At 43.0% G+C, this 20328-nt stretch overlaps 1 protein-coding gene across 3 annotated transcripts; it reads right to left on the minus strand.

Annotated features, from left to right (window-relative positions):
• Window positions 1-548: 548 nt before the first annotated feature.
• Window positions 549-20033, minus strand: STOX1 (storkhead box 1). Of its 3 annotated transcripts, XM_077183528.1 has the most exons (7): window positions 19644-20033; window positions 18788-18917; window positions 11470-11592; window positions 6737-6875; window positions 5693-5845; window positions 1935-4212; window positions 549-897 (listed from the first exon to the last, which is right to left on the minus strand). In XM_077183528.1, the coding sequence occupies exons 5-7, from the start codon at window positions 5823-5825 to the stop codon at window positions 858-860; spliced, it is 2451 nt and encodes an 816-aa protein (XP_077039643.1). In that variant the 5' UTR covers window positions 5826-5845; window positions 6737-6875; window positions 11470-11592; window positions 18788-18917; window positions 19644-20033; the 3' UTR covers window positions 549-857. The 3 variants fall into 3 exon arrangements, with proteins under 3 accessions (XP_077039643.1, XP_077039644.1, XP_077039645.1); XM_077183529.1 differs by lacking the exons at window positions 18788-18917; window positions 19644-20033 and adding an exon at window positions 17862-18028; XM_077183530.1 differs by lacking the exons at window positions 5693-5845; window positions 6737-6875; window positions 11470-11592; window positions 18788-18917; window positions 19644-20033 and adding an exon at window positions 5533-5642.
• Between the last annotated feature and the right edge of the window lie 295 nt (window positions 20034-20328).

Genomic DNA, 20328 nt, shown 5'->3' on the forward strand with positions numbered 1-20328 from the left:
AGTAGTAGTGAAAAGTCTGAAGTAGGAAAGGGCACTGTGAGCAAATGACTAAGATTTAAAATCCACAAGCCTGTGGTGATACGCAGCATGAGCCCAGCACAATCTGCTTGTAGATAAATCGACAGGAAGAGGTCAAAATTAGCCTTGGGAAGTAAAGTGTGTGAAGCAATCCTGACAGCTGGCGGGATGTGAATTCCTTGGGGAATGGGAAGGGCAGGAGCAGAGCAGGGGGCCTGGCCCACAGCAGTGGCACCGGCCTCAGCTGCTGCCTCCTGCCACCAGCGTTTCATTTGTAAAGCCTAAACCCTGCTTGACAGATACAAACACACCAGGCAGACTGAGGATAGCTGAGAGTGCTGCAGGACACGGGCAGAGAACCTTGGGATTGAAGGAATTTTTGTAGTACCAGGTGCGTGTCTCGTTCATTTGTTCTGTTTTCTAGCAGGGAAAGTGAAGCATGTGCTGATTTCACAAGTAGGATTTCACACATGTTGGCTGTTTCACACTGTAACTTTGCAGAGATACAATATCAGTATCAGTGCTCAATGAAGAATGCCAGTTCTCACTTTTATTATCACAGGGACACACAAAAAATAATTAAAAATGAGGGAAAACAAAACAGACATGACCTCTCCAAACACTGCTGTCAAACGTTTTAACTAACAGCTTTGATTTAGAGACTGCCTCGCTGATGTGACCAGCTACATTTACACTATGGTTACCTTGTTACAAGGGGAAAGTTGACCAATCTCATTAGAAAAATAATCAAATATTCACTACCAGAGTTAGATGAAGGAAGGAATTTTGTTGCAATTGTCCTTTCACTTGTCCTCCTTTCTGCATTGTTATTTATACTTTTAGTATTTGGCAGGAAGCTTCATCTTCTTTTCAGTCCACCTAAAATAATATAATGATTATAAATCAGACTCCACATTGCAAAAATGAACTGAGTTGGCTTAGGTTCTAGTGCCACAGATGGGCATATGTACACACAGTCAAAATGATCCTCTGAAATACATTTTGCTAAAGATTTCAAGTCTTCATGTCCCAGTAATACACAGGAAATGTGCTTGGAAGGGTGCACAGCCAGGAAAGATGGACAATTAGCAGGATTCCCTTAGAAACTGGAGTTTGTGGTTGTTCCTTCATATACTGCCTTCTCAAGGGGACAGTACAAATCTAGTGAGGACTCCAATGGTTTAATTACAGTTAAATATCACTCTTTTAAGAAATTAAGAATAGGTGTTGCTGTTTAAAAAATGTGGCTTTTAACATAGATTCTTGCCAATTTAGTTAAGTTTTTGAGGTCTCTGTGTAAAAGTTTGTTTCATACCAATTTATTTTCCATTAAGGGATTTTCAGGTGTAACTACAGGCAAAATGTACACTGTGCAAGCTCAGGTGAAGGACACATTCTGTCTGCTGTGAGCAAGTCAAATGGTATTTTCTACTTGAAATTTCTACTGGATCTCTATTCTTTATGTACACCTGGAGAGTCTGTGACAATATCCAATGTCACATGTGGAAATCTGTGTGAGCTGAGCCTGCCTGCAAACTGCAGCTTGCCAAACACAGTGTTTAACACTGAATTTATCAAACATCATTTTTCTTACCATTTCTGTCCTAGGTCATCTCTACCTGCAGGACAGAACTTCTGCTGCTTTCTTGCCTCATGAAAACAAATGCAAAACATAAACAGCAGCAATTTAGGGAGAATGTTCCTGTTAAGGGAATTAGCAGAACTATACAGTTTGGGTATTTTTGGATCAGAACACTGAAGTCTAAAACAAAAATAGAAATTTTTTTTTTTTTTACAAATGTAAAACATTTCACAAATGTTGTTGGGGAAGGGGTTTGTGATTTACTGTGACATTTCTGCCTAAATCTGCTGGTCACTTTGGAGCTAAAGCATCTTAGTGCCACATGTTTTCTTACCTTGGGGAGTCAATGCCACTGTCTCCTGTAATGCTGTGGTTTTCTGTCCCCTCTGGGTGTTTCTGTTCTGGCCCCACAGGACATGCACTCTTTACAAGCTGCTCTGTTTGTCCTGCAGGGTTTCTCACTCCTCTGGTCCCTGAGCCCAGAGCACAGCGTGCTGCTCCTGCTCCCACCTCACAGGTGAAATTCTGCAGAGAGCCAGAGTCAGAGCCAGCCTGGCAGGAACCTGCCCCAGCTGAGCCCTTCCCACACTCAGTGAGTTCAGCTCCTTCCTCCTTCCTGTGGCCTTTCAGAAGAGCCTGACTGCACAGCCAGCTTTCCTCTGTGCAGTGTGGTTTAGGATGCTCCTTGGAGCCATCTGCTGATTCTGCAGGGCCAGCACTTCCCCTGTATCTCATATCACATTTGTTTATGGTTGTGTCATGGGCAGGGCAGGTTCTAACCTTAGAGGCTTTTAGGGACACAGCTGGGCTCCAGCCTCCTGTGCCTGACAAGGCATGGCCAGGGGGCAGCTGTTCAGAATTGTCATCCAGATGTGACAAGGTGCAGGTGTCACCATCATGTCCCTTTTGGTACAGAGGATGGGAGTTAACAGTAAACCCTTCCCTTTCCAGCTCCCTTGATCCAGGATGGCTGGCACAGTCATGGTTAAATAGAAGTTCACTCTTTTTATCAGTCTTTGGTCTGTATTTCACACCATTTTTGGGGGCTAGATTAACACTGGCTGTGCAATGTGAAAGATGGACATTTTGAAAGTCACTGGCTGTTTGATCTAAGAGCTCACATACAGTGTCTGCTTTGCATCTGCAATGCTCATCTTTCAGGTAGGATGGAAATCCTGCATCCTCTTTGCACACACCATTATCTTCAATATAGGAGCAAGGGGATTTCTTTTTTACTGCTCTTTTATAGACATTTTCTTCAGGAATATTACTCTCCAGCAAGTGTCTGCTTCTGTTACCTATTTGCAGGTTACTGCCTTGTGGATAACCAGCATTTTCACTGAAACTGGCTTGCTTTAGTTGAAGCTCAGGCCTATTAGCATGGAGTAAGTTGTTCTGCTTAGCTTTGCCAGCCTCACTTTCTGCACCCAGCCTTTCAGTTTCACAGCCAGAGGGTCCTGAGGGGGCCAAGGGCCGTGGCCTTTGGAAAGCCCTTCCTTCCTTGTGAGTCTGGCCCTTGAGCTGGCTGTTCCCAGCAGCCTGGTGCCCCCTGGCAGGAAAGCTGCGAGGTCTCCATGGCAGACCCTGGAAAGGATTCTTAATCTGCTTCTTGTATATCCCATGGGATTCCACTGCTGCAGCAGGTGGCTCTTGGGTTTTGATGGGCAGGGAAAAGCTCTCTTCCAGTTTCACATTCTGGGATGTTAGCTTCTGTCTGTGAGATTTCCTGCTGCTCCTGCTCATCTGTTTTTCCCTCTTTGATTTGGTTTTCCTGGTGTGTTTTGCTGTTTTACTTGGTGCCCTCTGAATGCAATCCTTTGAAAGATGGTTTTGCCTGACTGTTGCCACTTCAGCTGAGGTACCATTACTGATGTATTTTTTCTCTTTACTGTTACATCTTTTCTGCTCCTCAAACTTCTGCATTAATATTGTGTATTTAATCAAATTATCAACTGTAAGAGTGGGGTTAATACGTTTGATGATTTCATGTTCAATATCACGTGGAATGTTGTCCAAGTCATCTTCATCCCTGACTGGCCACTCCTGGGGAGGAAACTGGCCTGAAAAAGTGGAGTACTCCTTCTTGTGTTTTTCTTTCTTAGAACCACTTCTCCAGAAAAGGCCAAGGCCAAGCATTTTGCTTTTCAGTTTTGCTTTCAGAGACATCAGGGATTTGATGGTGTCCCAGGAATGGTTCTCAGCAGATGTGGAGATGCCTTGAGTTCTAATTGAAGCCCTCAATTCACTGCAGCCTCTCTGTCCCTCTCCATTAGATCCATGGATCCTCATGGATCCCTGCCCTTGCCTTTGTTCACAGAGCTTATTTTGGCCAGGGAAGCAATGGCAGGATCTGTAACAGGGTACTGTAGGAATGCTTTCCTTCACTAGGTCTGCACAGGCCTTAATGTTTACCAGGTCAGGGATGGAAGGTGATGAACAGCAGCAGCTGTCCTCCAACAGGATCCTTCTGTTGTCTTCTGTGGCATCATTTGTGATGAAGTAAGTGTTGGGAGTCACAATGAAATATCCTTCCCCTGTATGATAGATTTTTCTTTCCTTAATGAGAGTGCCAAGGATATTATATAATACATTGTGGGAGGGCACTGCAATGCCTAGAACAAAGAGACAGATCCGTCAAATCAGTTACAAGTTTTCAAATAAAATGGGTGCTGGCCAAAAGATCTCTGTCATCCAACAGCCCTGAAATCATCTGAAAATGAAATAGTGAAGCATTTAGCTGTGTTGCCACTGCAGCACCACTGTGAGGGAGCAAAGATGCTGCCTTTGTGTCTGTCAGAACATGATATTCATGAGAGAGACTTTCTGCCAGGTACAAACCAAACAAGCTCTTGTTCAAAGCATTTCCTCCTGGCATGTTATCCAACAGGGGCTTCATCACTCTCTGAAGTTTCTGGTTTGGTCAGATGTCAATTTATTACCTCGCTCAGACTGGTCTCAGCTGCAGTTTTCCACCAGGTGTCACAGTCTCAGAGTCCTTAATCTAGTCACAGCTGACCTGCCCACCAAGTTAAGAACTTCCAGCAAGGTGAAAACACAACAAAAATACCTTCAGACCCTACAGACTTTGAGAATGATATTTCTGGCTGACCTATAAAATCTGCCCTGTGGTTATCACAGTGCACTTACTGAGTGCAACTCATTCCTGGCATGGTTCTGTGCCACTTTGTGGGGTTACATTAATATTTTTCCCACTGGTTAAAATGCCCACCAGATCAGCCTGTAACATTGACAGAGCTGTAAGATGAAGAGGACTCAAAAGAAGCAGCTCAGTATCTAACAAAGCAGCCTCCTGAGAGGGCCAGAATGAGCCTGTTCAAAGTCTCAAACACAATAACACTTTGATATTGCAGATCTAAGGGAAATGGGATATTTTTCAGATGTTAAGGGAGGTGGCTGCCCCCCCCCTCAGAATCACAGAATATTCTGAGTTGGAAGGGACCACAAGGATCATCAAGTCCAGCTCTTAAGTGAGTGGTCTGTATGGGAACCAAATGCACAACCTGGGCATTATTTGCACCATGCTCCAACCAACTGGGCTAGAAGTGAAGAACTAAAGATCACTTAGTGTAAGTAATTTCCTTTCAGGAAGAAAAGAGTTAGAACACAACCAACAAACCTGAATTTGAGGCTGGTTATAGTTTTTGATAGCAAACACCAGATGTAGACTCCTACCCAGTCCCTTTGCAGTCAAAGTCAGCTGTGTTCCTGTCTCTTAAAGGAGGATTTAACAAGTCTCTGTGATCTAACAGTCTATTTTATGCTGTTCCATGTCTAGCACCTAAATACCACATCTGTGCTTTCCCACCCCCCAAAAGGGCATACTCCTAACCACAGCCAGTTCCCTCTAATTCTCAAAGATTTATTAAAATCCATGGAAAGGGTTGCATTCAAATCAGTGCAGTGACACTCACAGATTGATGAGAAGTTTGCACATTCATTTATCCACCAGCTCCCTGTTAACTGTACTCCTTCACTTTGCCTGTAAGCATTCCCTGATCCCTTGTCCAACATCTGAAACTCAGGCTTGATGATACAGCCACTTTTTAAAGGAGGGAGAAACAAACAAGTTACCTGGGAAATTTTTCTTTAACTGCTCCATTAGAGTTTCCTGAGTGACCACAACCTGATCTGCATTCATGTCTGATATGGTCCAGCATATTCCTCGTGCCAAAGGAACAGAGCCTGGCTGGCAGAGAGGATTCATGACAGCAGGGGTCACATCACCTAAAAGAAAACAAAATTATTTGAATGGAACAGTGCATAAGTTTTTCAATTAGCTGTGAAAGATTTCCACTGAAAATTTCCCTTATCCTCAGCTAATTTTCTTTGGCAAATTACTCAGAAGTATTTCTGAGAGGAGGGAGGTGGTGCTAGCACTTGTCAAGAGCCTTTGTAATGAAGGAAACAGAGGTTGCCTTAAGCACGTTGGTTTGTTTGGTATGGAAATCCAGCCAAAACCATAATTTAGATTAATAAACAAGGAGCTGAGAGAGAGAATTATTTCTGATGACTGCTGATTTTTTAGAAGACTGCTTACACGTTAAACCATGCAGAACCTGTATTTCTCCAAGTAGCTAATGGGGGAAAGGTCAACATTCAACGATCTAAGTACAAAATGTTTTCACCAAGTCAGAACACAAGGAAAAAAAATACAAGTAATAGGCTTTGTGCCTTGTCTTGCACATAAAATTGAATACAAATGGTAAAATGCCACTTTTAGACTAGGTTCTAGAAGTAGAGATTATTTAGTAAACTGGGTAGAGAGCAAAAACTCTTATTGCAAGTGCATGCATTTTTTAGGCTACCTCACTATCTGTCCTGGTAAGAGACAAAAACATTGTTCTTATTCTGCATGACAAAAGCAGAAGTTTGGAGGGACCAAGAGTGTGGCCCATCTTCCCCAGTACCTCTGCAACCCCAGCCCAGAGGGCTGAAAAGGGTCTCAGTCCCTGCCCTGAACTCCCCCATCCATAAAACCCAGCTAAACTCTGAGCTCTCCCCAAGGTGGCAGAGGACAAGCCCAGCAAGTGCTCCTGACCCAGTAGCTGTGGGTGCTGTAGCTGAAATAAGAAATTCCCTGAGTTATTGATGAGCAGGCACAAAGCAGGGACTCACCTGAGGTCTGTGCACACAGTGAGACAGTGGCTGCAGACACCTCCTCAGACAAAACAAAAAATCAACCTCCCCTTTCTTCTTTTTCAGTCAGACTAATGGTCTGTTCCTGGCCAGGTGATGTTCTGTGCTCTCCTGGTTCCTTCAAAGGATAACCCACTGTTAAACACTAACAGCAATTTCCCCCAAGTAAAAAGTGATGTTTTAGATTAAGCTGTTCACGTTTAACTAAACCACCCTTGTCTATTGGGTGACACTGTAACCCAATATTTATCCTCCAGGCAGAGAACTACAACACAAACACTCCTCTGAGTGAATGTAATCCACAACATTGCTTTGAAGGGCTGAAGTTGCTCTTGACCTTTGTTTTACAACTGCTGCTATATTCAACACAAAGAACTCTGAAAAGAAAATCCTGGCATACAGTTTCCTCAGTGGTGTTGCTAGGAAACTCCTTGCAGGTGCAGAAACCATTGCAAGCTTTCTTTTTCTATGGGAAAGGCCATCAGCATTCAGGAATGACTCCTGTGAATAGTTTGCTGTCTGAAGTCTGCTGTGGGCACACCGTGCTGCTGCCAACTTGACCATTTGTTCCTGCAGAGCACCAGGCTGCTAAGGAGTAAAATACCAACTGTAATTAAAATTTGTTCATTATCTTTATAGTTATTATCTTGCTGTTGTTGTCTGCATCTGTTCTGCAGCATCAAATCCAGTGCCTCCATTCAGGGAAGGCTGTTTCAGAATAATATTCAAAGTATTAAACAAAAGCTAGCTTGATACTGAAGGAATTTTTAAAAATCTAAAATCATGTTTGAACACAAGTCTAAAATGTTTCAGAGTCAATAGTGCACACCTGCTAACAACATAAATATTAGATATCATTGTCTCCTGACTTTGAAATAAAATCTGAAATTGTGAAAGCAAGAATTGGTGATATTGATAAGCAGTGTGGGTAAAGGCCCAGGCAGCACCCTCTAAGTGTCTATCAAGTTCTTATTAAAGCTTTGTAGATTTACTTTGCATAGCTAAATAACTGTTGTTGTGCTTCAAATAGTCTCCCAAGTTCATTGGAAATACTTAAAAGCTGCATCCCTTAGATTGCACATGGAGAAGATTTATCAGTTTGTGCAAGCTGTGTCTCATAGGTCTGGTGCAAAATCAGCAGAACACCATTCTCATTAAAGCTCCTTGGTATCTGTCCTCTCACAGATCAAAGCCCCTGCAGAATGCCTTGCCCACTTCCCTCCTCTGCATAAATGTGATGACCATCACCTTCCTGCTGCCTTACAGGCTCAGGAGGCCTTGCTCACACCTCTGTGAGGGCACTGCCAGCAGCAAAGAACCCAGCTGGTGTGAGTACAGCAAACCTCTGAACCTCCCACCTCCACCTCTGCAGGTTTTGCAGAGCCACTGAACGAAAGCAGCTGGCCAGGGCTCAGCTGTTCTTCTCCTTCAGTTTGCTTTACAGGTCTGCTCAAACTCTGCCCATTACCTGGACACCTAAAACCCAAGAATGCCCTTTTTGGGGCACTTATTGGTCACAGTGTGGGAAGTCATCTGTAATGTGAGCATTGGGTAACAGAACTCAGCACACAGAAAAGCCTCTGGGTATTCTTGACTAGCACAAAGTGATTTTTGTTCCATCTCTGTAATGTGAGCATTATCATTTTTCACTGAGTTGTTTAACAGCTGCAGAGTTTGTGCATCTTCAGGCTATTCAGAAAAATTACACACAAGACAAGTTTATCTGGGTGAAACCCAGGCTAATTCTGGGAATTGAACAGAGAGGCATTTGTTACAACAGCACTCAATTTACTTCTTAGGAGTTCAGGTAAACTGTTTGCAGAACAATAAATGACTAGGAGTAAATCCATTCCAGAAAAAAACCCTAAAACATCTGATGGGCAGAGAAGACACAGCATGTGGAAATAGAAGATTGGTATTTCTGTAGTTGGGAGAATCTATCATGGAATGGATTCTACAAAAGATGCCACAGATCCTGTGCCTCTCTGCATGAGAGCCTTGGCTTGTTTGATGTAATTCACTTTTTGCACAAGATCACAAGCAAGAGGAGTACTGCTACCAACTGCAAGGCTTCTGCTTTTCTATAGACTAGAGTGCATCAAAGTCACATAGCAAAAATCACTTACTATAGTTAAAGAATTTTCTGTAGACTAGAGTGCATCATAGTCACATTTTACAGCAAAACCCACATTTTATAGTTAAAGAATTTTCTGTAGACTAGAGTGCATCAAAGTCACATAGCAAAAATCACATATAGTTAAAGAATTTTCTGTAGACTAGAGTGCATCATAGTCACATAGCAAAAATCACATATGGTTAAAGAATTTTCTGTAGACTAGAGTGCATCATAGTCACATTTTACAGCAAAAATCCCATAGTATAGTTAAAGAATTTTAAGGAATAAAATGTTAATAAGAACATCATAGAAAGTTGGGAACTCTAGCAAAACCCTTTTTGAACATTAATGAGTTTACAAGATGTGTTCTTATTAAAGAATTAAAATTCTATGTGGATTATAGAGGCAGTTAAAATTAACATTTTCAAATGTAAGTATATAACAGAGAAACTCTATTTTGGCACAAGTACTCTGTACTAGTGCTGTACTAGGTCCTGTTTTCAGAAAGATCCTTTTACTGAAGGAAAGAGTAAATGGTTCAATTAAATGAAACTGTCAAGTCTTGTCATGTGTCTAATCTATTACTGAAACAAACAAAAGCTCTCAGCAACAGCAAATATCTGTTCTTTGATTACTTTGTACAACCCTCAGAGAAACAATTACGTATCAGTTTAAGGCCACCAACACTTCTTCAGTTGACATCAAAGAAGCTACAAGCACATGAAAATGTCAGATTTCTGTACCTACTGATTCCTGCCAGGACCAACACTTCTTCAGTTGACATCAAAGAAGCTACAAGCACATGAAAATGTCAGATTTCTGTAGCTACTGATTCCTGCCAGGACAGACACTCCCAAATCAGTCACATTTAGGCAAACAGCACCCTCCATTTGGTCACAATTTCTGTTTTTACAGTCCCAAACTTTCTGTGATTAACTTATCCTTACTAAGTTCTTATTAACTTTTCATTTACAACTTACAACTTTCAAAGGATGATGCCATGCAATTTAATAAGAAGTAAACAAAACTAGCAAAAGCCAACCACTTTTTCTGCCTTCCCAACAACACATGAAAGCCTCTTCCCAAGTGCAATTGTTATGAATTTTTGGAAATACAACTTCCAAGTGCTCTCTGAGGTTCCTACCCAAGAGGCATCATGAAATCCTTACTCTAATCTTAGTGCTAATGGCAGCCCAGAGCCATCATTTCTTTCACCAGCTAATAAAAACCCCAGAGGCAGATCTGGTGAGAACAAAGCAAGATTGAGGGGAAATAGGAAGAGCTCTCTCCTGCCAGCTCTGCCCAAGTGCCCAGACAGGAACAGGTCACACAGCAATACACTCAGTGGGTACAGTTTTCCTAAACTGAGCACTGTCACACACATCTTTTATGAAAAATCCTTTCCTTAGGATTTTTCCTCCTGAGAAGCTGAGAGGCCTCAGGACCAAAATGTAACCAATGGTTATCTGCTGCTGTGGAATGCAACAGGTGCATCTGGGATTGGTCTCATGTGGTTGTTTCTAATGAATGGCCAGTCACAGTCAGCTGGCTCAGACTCTCAGTCACAAGCTTTTGTTATCATTCTTCTTGCTTGCTAGCCTTCTGATGAAATCCTTTCTTCTATTCTTTTAGTATAGTTCTAATATTATATATATATATATATATATATATATATATCATAAAATAATAAATCAGGCTTCTGAAACATGGAGTCAGGTCCTCACCTCCTCCCTCATCCTGGCACCCCTGTGAACACCACCACAGAGCACAGTGGGTAAGCTTTTGCCTTTGGAATGTGTCTCTCTGACCTCCAAAGAGATTAACCCCTTCAGCTCTTAGCAAGGCCACTGATGTGTCCAGGTGGATGCTGGGCCCATCCTGGGAGCAGGTTTCAAGCTGCACAGGCACTGCCTGAACACCCAGGCAGGAATGCAGCTCCAAATGCACTGTTCAAGAGAGCACAGCCAAGCTCTCCAGGGATCTGCATTTCACCCACAGCTGGCACAAAAGCCAACAAGCAGAACTGCATAAGCACATCCAGCTTTGGGGCATTCACTGCAAAACTGGCAGAAAAATTCAACTATGAGCAACTGCACTGCAGATCATTATTTTTCATATAATGTAACATCCTTTTAATTCGTGTATGCATTGAGCACACAGAGCACAGCTGATAGCAAGGAAGGTCATCTTTAACTGTTTCAGCATTTAGTGTCAGGCTTGGTGGTAAAAAACAGATTGATTCAAAACTTTCATTGCAAGGAGATAAAAAATAACAGAAAACTAAACAGGCCCAAGCAAGGTGCAACAAAACAACCTCCCTGGAGCCAAACAGAACAGGAATAAACAAGGCACTGGCAGTGTCTAACTCCTTTAACTGTCCTGAGGTGCTGCCATCCACTGCTACAGGAATTTGACACAAGCACAGCTTTTCCACTTGGCCTCATCCAAAAATTCCCCTTCACAACCCTGGCATTTCCCCACTAAAACTGCTCTCCAGCTGTGCCCTCTCTTCTGCAATAAATCTCAGAAACTCAAATAGCTGTTTAATGTCCAAAGCTTTGTTCTAAGCAGCAATGGGGGTTAGCCAGGTACTCACCTCTGGAGTGCAAGGTTGACTATAAAAGCATGGGGATGAAGCTGTGCATTCCTGTGCCTGTACAGCTCAAGGGCAGCTCCAGCTGCTGCAATATCCCTGCTGCCTCCTTTGCTTGGAAGTGTGCTGTCACATAAAAGGCAGACATGAAAAGCATACAATGTAATACAATAGTAAGATATACCTATGGTCGTGTTTCCCCTCCCCAGAACGAACCAAAATTCACTTTGCACTTCAGCTCACACCTACTCCAGCCCAGGGAAGTCACACTCCAGACTTTGAGAGGAGCTGTTCAAAGGAGAGCACAGCTCCCTGCAGGGGTTTTCCAGCAAATCCCAGTTCAGGGGGCCAGAGCTGGGGACAGCTCACCCCCAGGCAACAGCTGTCCCTGTCCCACCCCGTGCAGCCCCAGGCCCCTCCCTTGGATGAGGACAGGAGCCACCAGCTCACAATGCAGTGGAACCAAGCAGGTCTCAGATCTTGTTTTGGGACAAATCCCATGGCAGGGAGGTTTTTAATTCAGCTGAGAACAAGACTAATGGTATAGGGGCAACTTCACACCTGCCTGGGAAGCCTGGGATGTTGATGGATGTGCACACTTTTCCTTCCACTCTCCCTAAGTGGATATCCAACTTTTAGGATGGCCCCTTTGCTAGAAAATAACTTTCTGCACCCTTTCATTAGACTGCAATTTATGGTCCACAGGGAAAAACAGCTGTTTTTTTTTTCATTTCTAAACAACTGTTTAGAAATGAAAAGCAGCATCTTTACCACCATAAGAAGTCTCAGAGGAATTGTTTGGACACTGCAAATTAAATAGCACTAGTCTAAACTCCAGGACTTTAGTCTGCAGTTGCCAAAACTGTCTCCATGGCTTTAGTGCTATAAAACACCCTTTCCATGTTTTAGTTAATCCAGAATTCAGCCAAAAGGATGTCACAGAAGACCAACAATGCAACCAAGCAACTCCACTGTATTACAGAGGACTCAGTAAATAGTAAATGTTTTTTTCAAAAGCCAGTTTGGCAGAACACTTACAGTGAAGATACTGGGTTGTTGAATCCCACAGACCAGGGTGAAGCCTCCAAAGGAAATCACAGAGATGTGCATGTGTCTGTGGGATGCTGAAAATGTAGAATAATTTCAGGGGCAAAAATAAATCATAGAGTCTATGAAGCAGCTAAGGAACAGGGGCAAGTTCAGCAGAGGGACACCAAGATGGGCAGGCCTGGAACACCTGCCCTGGAGACACAGCCAAGGGAATGGCTCCTGGAGAACCTGGAGGAGAAACAGCTTTGGAGGGACCTGGCAGCAGCAGAGTGTGGTGGGACAATGAAACACAGCAGGCACCTGGTGGAACAGCAGAGGTTCAGATTTGCCATCCCCAGAACCTTTTCAGCTTTGAGGGCAGCGTGGCTGTGGAGCCCAGGGAGCTTGTGCAGCCCCCAGCCCCAGCAGTTCCCAGGCTGTGAGTGAGTAAAGGCCAGAGCAGCCCTGTCTGCCCCCCTTGAGCAGGAGGTGGGACAGGAATGAGCAAGGGCAGCAGTCCCTGCTCCAGCTGGGCTGTGCCTGTACCTCCCACAGCCACCCTGACCCCCACCCTGCTTTCTGTGACCCAGCACAAGGACACTTCTGAGCCCCAGGAGCTGGGAGCTTTTCTGGGGTAGCACAGAGTGAGAGAAACAAGGTCACACTGTGCTCACACCAGCAATGAGAGCATCCAAGCAGCAGCCATGTGACAGAACTGTTGGTTTTCTCTTCAGCTCTCAAATAAATAGCTTCTGTATTCTTAACTTTTTTTGCATAGCTGAACCCCAGATGTAGCTGAGGACCCCAGCCTGGGCTCACTGTTAGTGCTGGTGCTCTGCACAGCAATGGAGTATGCTAAAGCAAGATGGCAGTAGAGAAAAAGCTAAAAGTAGCCTTGAAATAAAGTCTCTGATTCTGAAACCATATCAAAGACCACAGCAGAAGCACTACAAACTAATGCAATTTATTTTATTAACTTCATGATAATAACACAAACTATTGTCTTGTCTGACTGAGACAGAAAAAATTAAGCCTGTTCAAATTAACTGCCTTAATGCTCTTTTAGAATCAGGGGAGGATCTGCCTGTCATGATTCAATGTGCAAGAATTCAAAGACTGAGGATATAGCACAGCTCAGCCTATTTTCTTGAAATTCTTTTCTCACTTAAAAGACAGAAGCAATAGCTTTTGCTGTTGGAAGTCTTTAGCACCAAGAAGTACACAATAAATACCAAGTTCTTTCCAACTAATCTGCTTAGAGATTATTAACAAAAATCAGAGTAAATTAAGTTGAATGGAGCTTATTATAAAAAATTATACACTTCTGTTCAGTGGTACTTGCTAAACAGTATGATTAGAAACTAATGTGGGGGTGGTATGAAAAAAATTGCATGCACAAGTGCTTTTACAGATTATATCTTTCAGGTAATTCAATCTGAGCAGATCTGGCAAATGCATCAGGATTCTGAAGAACATCCCAGGCCCTGGTACCTTGCTGCTGAGAGTTCAATCAGTAGTCTGAGTGCAGCATTTAAGGTCAGTGCAATACATGTTCTACTGAGAGAGGGCTTTTGTAATACAGGATTAACACCTTGGGAAGAGTTTTATATGGAAATGCATTAAACATGCAGGGGATTTTCTGATGTCAGTGGTAAGGGCTAAATGCCAGCTAGAATTAGGTACTAAACATTATGAAGTACTGTAAGTTTTACACAATCATTACACAGATAGAATCAGATCAAAAGCAAACAATAGCAAGGTAGATAAAAAGCTCCTTCAAAGAGCACAAATGTTTTCTTCCCTTTTTCCTCCTTGAAATATATCAGCAGAGTTATCACTGGAACAACTGTGATAACAGGTAAAACCCAGTTACAACAGAATATGCAAGTAAGTAAGTTCTGAATCACATACCTTACTGAAAATAACTTTTAAAGTAGTGTTTGACAACAAAATTGTTAGAAACTCAAACTGTTCTTCAGGTTTGGCAGCCTATCCACAGCAGTGCAAAATAAAGCACCATTTTAGGTCACCCACTCTTTTCAGGCCTGATAAAAATAAAAAGACACAGAATTCTAAATAATCCTAACCAGTTCAATGCAAAGCATGACCACATGCTGTGAGTTACATTTCACAGAAGCCAGCACCATTGAAATACAAAATGATTCTCCTTTGACTTGCAAACCTACATCCCTGTTTGTGGGGCAGGATGAAAGACACTGGAAGAAAGGGACTCCAAAAGAAAGGAATCCTATGAGGCACCTCCCCAGCCTCTTGCTGAGCTGCCATCCTCATTAAAGTTGTGTGTTCCTGTGTACAACTGCAGTGCCTGACAAACAATATCCACTCCAGAGTCCTGACCTTTTGTAGGCCAAACAGAAATCAGCTACTCACAAGGCCACAGTTTCATCTGTGGCTTCAGTAATCGTGCAGCAGAACCGTGCTGACACTGACATTCATTGCTGTGAACAAATTTAAATTACTCAATAAAAACAAATGTGTCCTAAAAGCTTGCCAGGTAGCTTGGGGACAGGAATCTGTCTCTCATTGTAAGCAACTCTGAGAATTGTTAATAAGCAGGAAATGCTCAAATAACCAGCTGTAGATGGAGCCCAGGTGTACCAGTGTCACTTCAAAACTCTTCCCAAAAGCTGCTACAGACATGCAGAGAAGCTGAGCATGAGGAGCTCCACAGGCAGGAGCTAAATAAGCTAAACACTAAATAAGTTACACCTGGGAACTAATACAGCTCCCCAAAGCTGGGCCAGCTCTTTGAAAGGTTATTGCAGGCCACAATACTGCAGAAGTTTTGCTCTGTACTCCTTAAGCTGTTGCTGAACATTTGCAGGAGATTCATTTCTACCTCTCTTCCATCATAGGGATTCTGTTTGAGTAGCAAAGCAGCTTCAGGGACTATCTGCCCATTTTTTAGCTGCTTCTCTGAGTGCTTTTCTCCTTATGTTCTGTGGGAGTCACACAAGGAACAGTGAGGAGTTAGACCTATCAGATTACTCTACAAATGCACAAACAAGAGCACAAAACAATTCCTTGTCTGATCTCATTCCAGTTCATTCAATACCTCCAGCAAAAACATATAAAACTTGACACTTCACAGAAAAGTGCACTGTCCTTTCAATGTCACTCTTCAATAGGATATTTCCCAAGAGATATAAATTTCCAGGCTGCAGCAGAGCCTTCATTGGAAAAGGTGACCAGCACAGAAAAATCCCAGTCTGCATGTCCATCCCAGCTCCAGCCTAACTGGAAAGGACAGGGCTTTCTTAGCTCTCCTTGTGAATAATTTGTAGTTCTGCAACAGAGATGCTGAACCGACAGCAAATCCAGCCTCTCAAGGCTAAGCAAAAATGTTTCATTTTGATATTTTCTCTTCTACTCGACAGGAATCACAAAGGAGTGGGGCCGTTCAGGCACACAGAGAACGCTGCTGGCAGGCTGGGATGCAGAAACGAGCTGGTGAGCACCAAGGACAGCAAGCAAGCAGCTGCTGAGATGCATTCTCCTGGACTGTCACCAGTTTCCATCTCGGAACGCTCAGGAGGTCAGTGCGCTCCAATCGAGTATTTGTGATTGTATCTAATCTCAGCTGAGTCCCCCGCTCTCTCCCCTGCATGCATCCCCCCAGGCTGGGAGCTGTTTGCCCCTCGTTTGCTGAACAATTGACTGAACACCTCAGCTAAGCACGGGAGATGCTCGGCATTCCTGCAGAGTTTCTGAGTTATCAGATCAAGGGTTTTTAAAATTAGCTTCACCCTTTGGGGAAAATTTTAATTGCCGTGATTTTTCCCTTTTCTTCCCCTCCATACCCCAAGCAGAATATAAAAGCTCCTACCCAGTCCTGTGTGTGCCATTCACCCACCCCATGAGATCCCCATCAGAGACAGAGACATTTCTGGATTTTATCTGGGAATAAACACAGCAGGGCAGTTTGTGTTAGTTACAAGATTTTGGGACTGAATTTTCCCTTTATTTTATTAAAGTTCCGATGACCAGTATGAGTCAAGCTGTACCTGTTCTGTGAAGTCAGCGTGTCACACCCCGGTGTGTTTCTCTAGAATAACCTCATTTGAACTGCTGGGATAAAAAGCAACAACGATTTGTGGGACCACAGCGTCTTCTGATACAAACAATAGCCAGGAAGGCTCCTTGAGATAAGCATGAGGAGGAGTTCGGAGTGCCCAGGGCTTTAAACCCAGCACGCAGCAGGGTCAGGATTATTCTGCACTGAAATGGGGCTTGGCAAAATCAACTGCGGTGCCGAACGCCCCTTGCTGCTCATCTGCTGCCCGGCGAACAAGTGGGGGTGCATTTCAAAGGAAAAACCTCTAAAGCCTTGGCTCATTATTCTCACGAGCCTGAAAACTCGTTCCCAACTCTTCTCTTGTACCACGGCCAAGGATGAAGGTATTGCAGGCTAAGTGATTTCCATCTCTGGCACCAGGTACACCCAGGTATTTGTGAAATTTCACCAAATGCTGCTGGCATTTGCAGATGCTGCCATTGCTACACGTGCAGGAAATGTTTCCTAGGAACCACATTGCTTGGTTCCCAACATCCCAACCTTTAGTCAGGAAACATGAAAAACCCAAGTGGTTTGAATTTCTCATTATTGCAAACGGTTACATGAGAGCAGATAGATTAAAAATGCAGTCAAATCTCTCTGTGTTAAACACAGACAGCAAATCTGATACCAGTAGCTTCATTTTTTAAATATGGCAATTTCTTTTAAAAACCCAAGACAACATTGTCCTTTGCATTTTAGTTGTGTAACTTGCTACTTGCTTTGCTATATATATATAAAATATATAATATTTTATTTATATATATTTTTATATATTTTATATATAATATATATATCTGTTTTTATATATAAGAAATGTGAGAAAAGTAATCCAGAGCAGAAAATGGCCATTATGATGACTTTTGAAAGAGAAGGCATAGAATATATAATTTAAAATCAGAAAATTACCTAAATAAAGACACTCACATCGAATTTTTTTCAGTTAAGCTTCCAGAAATTTAAGTAAAATCATGAAAATATCACTTCAACATTAATTGTCTGAAAAAGTGAAATTCACAAAGACAAGTGAGAGAATTCTAACTTGTAAGAAATCCCATTGGCTGTTACTGTAGAAGGGGCAGGATAATAGGGGAAATAATGAAATTAATTTACCAAAGTAACTTACATTTGTATTCAACTAGCCATCCTCTGCATCAGAAAAGAGGTTAGTAAAAAACAATGGAATCAGGTTCTCTAAATCATCCCCAGGAGACCAGGAATAACATATAATTTTTCATCAGTGATATAAAACTTTACTATAGTAAGAGAGAACCGTTCCCAACATACCTACAGATGTTACTGCTTTTTAGGTGGAGCCCAATAAAGCACTCTTGTTCCTTATAACTCCTCTCCTCACCTGGATTGAGTTAAGAGGTCAGCAGGTTAATTTGTGATGAGGGAAGATGAACTCCAGCTGGCATTAACAGAGGTTACCAGCTCGGTGAAGTTATCTGAGTGCCCAAGAAATGACTGAGGAAGAGAGAAATCTTATAGCCAGAAAATGGGGCTGCAACAGGGAGTGGCTATTCTATACAATTATTGGGAAAGAAGGGTAAATACCAGAAACAGGAAAAAAAGAATTATGTGATTTAAGTTAAACAGTGTTAAGAAATAATAATGAGATTGAGCTAGCCAAGGATAACACAGGCTAGGCATCAGAGATTTTCCTGTTGAACGTTTTGAAATGTATCATTAAGAATTCCTCAGTCTTTCCAAAGTTGGCAATTTCTCCTGCTTTGACAAAAAGCAGTTTTGAATTCTTTCTTGAAGAATTGCTAGTTAGTTTCAACAAAAAGCTTTTGTGATCTAACATCCAGTCCTGCTTGAAATGAAGTGAAATGCACTTCTAGATATAATTGAATTAAGATATATGAATGAATATGAATTATGATATAATTCATCCCTAGACAGAGAGGATTGCAGAGCTACAGTCAGGGAAAAGTAAAAATAAACATATCCAATTGATAGCTATGAAAATCCCTCCTAACCTTTGGAAATCCAAGTGAAAAGAGATTTGTTTGCACCTCACCAAGCACCCAGCACTGAGCTGGAGAGCTGAACGTCTCCACTGCAGCATCTCCTGGTGTTTGTCAGCAGCATTCCTGGCTGGGTTGGTAATGCTCCCTATCCTTTATCCTGGGAAAGTTAAAGCACAAAGCCCTTCACATCCACACGTTGCAGCTGATATCTGAGCTGCACTGCTCGGGTGTCCCTTACCTGGCTGATAATCAGAACCTGGTGCTCCTGCAGTACCTTCCACAGAGAGCAGTCCCCACTGACCGTGCCCAAACCACACAGAACATTGCAAGAACTCCAGAGGTGCCGTGGTGTTGTCTGCCTCTGCATTCTGCAGGACAAACCGACAGGAGCCCCACGGGCCCAAGAGTAAGAGAGACTCCAGGGTTAATGACCCCTGCATACCGAAGGCTCCCCCCAGCAACTGCAAACTGCACAGGGATTTACTGACCAAAACCAATGCCCCGAGTGAAACTGAAGGGTTGTGAGGCAGCAATACCAGGAGCAGAAATTTAATTGGTGATTAACTGTGATGCTGGTGGGTGTATTCTGCAATCACATTTCACAGGACTTTTAATGGCAAATTTGCATTAGGAACACTCGATAATCCCCAGCTGTACTTTCTGTGTAGACCAAGCCCTTCATTGCAGCCTGGTCTCTTTAGACTACAGGGGTCACTAGAACAGTCAATTGCATATGCACTAATTGCAGGTAGCAAATGAAAATGATGGATAAACATTCACCAGCATGATGTAGTAGATATTAATGTGAATACTTAGATATTTAGGGTAGCAACTTGAATGCATCTGAGCCTGATTTCCTCTTAGCTATTTCATCATGTCTACTTTTAGAAATTTTTAGAAAAGGTTTAAAGGATCAGTTTGTAGGGTTGGTTTTTTTTTTGTGTGTGGTTTTTTTTTTTTTTTTTTGGTGTGTGTGTGTGTGAACATTTCCAGAGGATGTAAGACTAAAAGCAGCTGCTGATTTCAGAGTAGCAGTGCCTGCCCTGGTGGCAGCCGTCACCCCACCCTCGGTGCCCTGCACCCTCCCCCTTTACCTTTCCACCTTCTCCAGCAGCAGCAGGAGGTTCTGGAGCTCTGGCTCAGGAATCTTTGTGCTGACTCAATCCATCCCATCCAGCCCCAGTGTTTTTTCCAATGCTTAAAATACCCACAAAGAATGAACCTAATTCAGTCTTCCACTGGTTATGAATGCACCTTACAGTTCATTTCACTCTGGGGCACCAGACACATTAAATCCAGCCACTTCTTCAGGAACAAAACACCAGCACACCTGCTTCCTACCACACTTCCTACCTGAATACCTTGCAGTTCACTCAGCAGTCACCAGGCTATCAGCAAACCCAGTTTGCCCCAGTGTCTGACTGATGGGGAGGCTGTGACTTTGGAGAAGGCTGTGCCTTTGGAGAAGGCTGTGCCTTTGGAGAAGGCTGTGCCTTTGGAGAAAGCTGTGCCTTTGGAGAAGGCTGTGCCTTTGCAGAAGGCTGTGCCTTTGGAGAAAGCTGTGCCTTTGGAGAAAGCTGTGCCTTTGGAGAAAGCTGTGCCTTTGGAGAAAGCTGTGCCTTTGCAGAAGGCTGTGCCTTTGCAGAGGGCTGTGCCTTTGCAGAAGGCTGTGCCTTTGGAGAAAGCTGTGCCTTTGCAGAAAGCTGTGCCTTTGCAGAAGGCTGTGCCTTTGCAAAGGGCTGTGCCTTTGGAGAAAGCTGTGTCTTTGCAGAAAGCTGT

This window comes from Agelaius phoeniceus, chromosome 9 (assembly GCF_051311805.1).
Source record: "Agelaius phoeniceus isolate bAgePho1 chromosome 9, bAgePho1.hap1, whole genome shotgun sequence".
Lineage (NCBI taxonomy): Eukaryota > Metazoa > Chordata > Aves > Passeriformes > Icteridae > Agelaius > Agelaius phoeniceus.